Genomic DNA, 3,762 nt, shown 5'->3' with positions numbered 1-3,762 from the left:
GCAGGGATGAACCGGGCATGGGGATGTGCCACATGGCACAGATGCAGTATGCATGGGGATGTGCTGTGCACAGGGATGTGTTGTATGTGGTGCTATAGGCAGGGACGTCTGCCCTGTTGTCATGGGTTGGCAGGGATCCAGTGGTACAGCTGGTTGTGCCATACCCACGGCAGGGATGCCCAGTGTGCTGTGCCACACATCATGCCCAGGACAGGATGCCAGCAGGACATGTAGTATATGTCTGCTACCCTGTGGTCCCCCTGGGTCTCTGCTCCATGTCTGTGCTCTGTGTGCCTGTGTCACACCGTTGTGCGCCCTTCAGCTCTGCTGCCTGCCCTCACCAGCTCCCTGGTGGCAGCACCAGGAGTCCCATGCCCACCTGCTCTCTCTCTCCACAGTGAGCTTTGGGGACTGTGGCGAGCAGCGGCGTGCCCCATACGTCTCGGACGACACACGGTTCAAGGTGATCAGGAATGGTGTGTTCTCTGCTACCCGGCCCCTGCAGCTCCGGAGGCAGGAGATTAGCTTCTCCGTTCACACATGGGATGCTACGGGCAAGAAGCACTCAGCCAGGGTGACCCTGCACAGGAGGCGGCACCATCACCATCGCCACCATGACGAGGGGCAGCAAGAGGTAAAGCGCAGCCCCTCTCTTGGGGTCAGCACAGCCCCTCTCCTCAGAGCAGAGCATGCAGAGGCTTGGCGAGGTGCTGACACTGAGCTTAGACACTCTCCCCACAGGACACTGCACCCGATGTGCTGACCTTCCCCAAGCCCAGCCATGGGCTCCATCGGCAAAAGAGGGACTGGGTCATCCCCCCCATCAACTGCCCCGAGAACGAGCGGGGGCCATTCCCCAAGAAGTTGGTGCAGGTACACAGCCCCATGGGGACAGGGCACAGGGCTGGGGGGACTCGGGGGGCCCGGACCCCTCTAACCCCCCCCTCTGCCTCATCACCAGATCAAATCCAACAAGGACAAAGAGACCAAGGTTTTCTACAGCATCACAGGGCAGGGGGCAGACACTCCCCCCGTGGGGGTCTTCACCATTGGGCGGGAGACGGGGTGGCTGGAGGTGACGAAGCCGCTGGACCGGGAGGAGATCGACAAATACGTCGTGAGTGGGGGGCCGGGATGGGGGGACTGGGACGGTCCCGGGGCCACACGTGGCTGACGGTGCCCTTGCAGCTCTTCTCCCACGCTGTGTCAGCCCACGGGCAGCCCGCGGAGGAGCCCGGGGGGGGCCGGGGCCGGGCCCGGGGCCACGCGTGGCTGACGGTGCCTTTGCAGCTCTTCTCACACGCTGTGTCAGCCAACGGGCAGCCCGTGGAGGAGCCCATGGAGATCATCATCACCGTGACGGACCAGAATGACAACCGGCCTGTCTTCACCAAGCAAGTCTTCATTGGCTACATCGAGGAGAACGCAAAGCCTGGTGTGTTCTGTGGCTGGGACCATGCTGAACCCTGAGCTGGAAGTGACACTGCGCCACAGTGTACAGTAGGTTTTGTACCATGAATAATATCTCTCCTGCTTATCTGTGTGTCCAGGCACATCCGTGATGACTGTGAACGCCACAGACGCAGATGATGCAATCAATGTGAACAACGGCATCATCGGCTACTCTATCCTCAGCGAGGAGCCCAAGAGCGCACAGCAGATGTTCACCATTGACCCCGAGAGGGGCATCATCAGCGTCATCGGCACGGGGCTGGACCGGGAGGTGGGAACTCTTGCTGCATCCCAGGGGACAGTGCAGCAGCTTGGTGGTGGGACTCACTGCGGGGAGCTAGGGGTGCCGGAGCTCCAGGGTCTGGCTGTTTCGGGGACTCGCCATCGCTGGCTCACTGTCCCCTGCTATGGGCGTGTTTGCAGTCCTAAAGGCCATCGGGATCTGCAGTAGGGATGTTACCAGGGGTCCCTGTCCCTGCTGAGCCCCAGGAATGGTGGACTGCCAGCCCTCTAGGGGGGCAATGGGGACATCAGCAAGTGTCTGTGCTGGCGGTGAACACAGTGGCTGGAGAAGGGTGAAAGAGCAGCAGGTGATGCCCTTGAAGGACGGGGACATGCCAGACCCCATCCCTGCCCTAATTGTGGTGATTTTGGCTTGCAGACCACTCCCAACTACACACTGATCATCCAGGCTGCAGACCAGGAGGGCAGTGGCCTGACTAACACTGCCACCGCCATCGTGGAAGTCACTGATGCCAACGACAACGCTCCTGTCTTTGACCCCACCATGGTACCTGAGCTGGCTCCCATGAGCCACTGCCCTCCCTGGGCCATTGTGGTACAAGTCCCTCCACCCCAGGGTGTCTGGGGCTGTGGGGTGACCATCCCCATTCCTTATTTTGCAGTACCAGGGGACAGTGAATGAGAACGAGGTGGGGGTGGTGGTGACGCGGCTGCACGTGACAGACCGCGACATGCTGGGCTCCCCAGCCTGGCAAGCTGTCTACAAGATAAGGAGTGGGAACCAGGACGGTGAATTCAGCATCACCACCGACCCCAAAACGAACGATGGCATCCTGAAAACAGCCAAGGTGGGTTGTGTCACCGCACAGCTATCCTAGTGCCGGCTGCCTCCCTGCTAGCACTGCCCAGCTCCTCTCTCCTGCTGCTCCCCACCAGGGCCTGGATTACGAGACCAAGAACCAGTACAACCTCTTGGTGACAGTGGAGAACGCCGTCCCCTTCACCGTGTCCCTGCCGCTCTCCTCAGCCACCGTCCTCGTGACAGTTGGTGACGTGAATGAAGCCCCTGTCTTTGTGCCCCCGGTCAAGAGGGTGGAGGTGATGGAGGACCTGCCTCTGGGGCACCAGGTCACCTCCTACACGGCCCAGGACCCTGACAAGGATCAGAGGCAGAAAATCACGTGAGTATAGGAAGGTTGGTGACAGGGGCTGTGCTGAGGTGCCCAAGGGGCCGCACTGTGCCCACTGTGCCATGCACCCCTTCCTCCCCCTCACAGCATCCCCCCCACTGTCCCCTTCTTGCCTTAGATACCGCATGGGCAGTGACCCCGCAGGGTGGCTTGCCATCGACCCCGTGAATGGCATTGTCACCACAGCCCAGCCGCTGGACCGGGAGTCGGTGCACGCCATCAACAGCACCTACAAGGCCATTGTCCTGGCTGTGGACAGTGGTGAGGAGCACCCTGCCTTGCCCTTTGGGAAGGGGCTGCTGCCACCCGCCCATGTCCCAGTGCGATTCATGGGGCAGGGACTGGGCCAAGATCCCCTCCCTGGTCTGCCATACTAACCCCCAGGTTACCACCACAGGGTCACCAGATGCCACCGGCACAGGGACGCTCCTTCTCCTCCTCCAGGACGTGAACGACAATGGGCCCATGCCAGAGCCCCGGCTCTTCGATGTCTGCAACCGGCAGCCCGAGGATCAGACATTGACCATCATCGACAAGGACCTGCCACCCAATACCTACCCTTTCCAGGCAGCACTGGAGCATGGCTCTGGCACCAACTGGACCGTCACGCTGAAAGGACAAGGTAGGTGCTGCCTCGTTCGGCCTGGTCACCCACTCTCAGTGTGGGGTGGTGGGGAGACGACAAGTGAGGGCCCATCCCAGGCCCCCTTGGCTTTCTGTGCTCCCCCAAGCACAGCTGGTGTTGGCCTTTGTGGTTGGGGACTGCACCAGTGCCAACGGTGTCCCCAAACCAAGGAGCAGGGATGCATCTCTGAGCCCATCTGCTCTCTCTGCTGCCAGACCAGCTGCTGCTGAAGCTGGGGAAGGAGCTGGAGCC

At 61.2% G+C, this 3,762-nt stretch overlaps 1 protein-coding gene across 1 annotated transcript in view; it reads left to right on the top strand.

The window, feature by feature from the left end:
- Positions 1–398: 398 nt before the first annotated feature.
- Positions 399–3,762, top strand: part of CDH1 (cadherin 1, type 1, E-cadherin (epithelial)) — a gene marked incomplete at both ends in the record, with an annotated part of 4,475 nt that continues 1,111 nt past the window's right edge. Inside the window, 10 exons of the mRNA XM_010016584.1 lie at positions 399–634; positions 742–873; positions 962–1,117; positions 1,291–1,435; positions 1,551–1,723; positions 2,114–2,242; positions 2,358–2,543; positions 2,632–2,876; positions 3,004–3,146; positions 3,283–3,507. Coding sequence (XP_010014886.1) covers positions 399–634; positions 742–873; positions 962–1,117; positions 1,291–1,435; positions 1,551–1,723; positions 2,114–2,242; positions 2,358–2,543; positions 2,632–2,876; positions 3,004–3,146; positions 3,283–3,507 — 1,770 coding nt within the window. The remainder of the gene's footprint in view (positions 635–741; positions 874–961; positions 1,118–1,290; positions 1,436–1,550; positions 1,724–2,113; positions 2,243–2,357; positions 2,544–2,631; positions 2,877–3,003; positions 3,147–3,282; positions 3,508–3,762) is intronic.

The sequence above is a fragment of the Nestor notabilis genome, unplaced genomic scaffold (genome assembly GCF_000696875.1).
Source record: "Nestor notabilis isolate BGI_N333 unplaced genomic scaffold, ASM69687v1 scaffold26976, whole genome shotgun sequence".
Lineage (NCBI taxonomy): Eukaryota > Metazoa > Chordata > Aves > Psittaciformes > Psittacidae > Nestor > Nestor notabilis.
The sequence above is the reverse complement of the archived record's forward strand: the minus strand, read 5'-3'. Positions and strand labels throughout refer to the sequence as shown.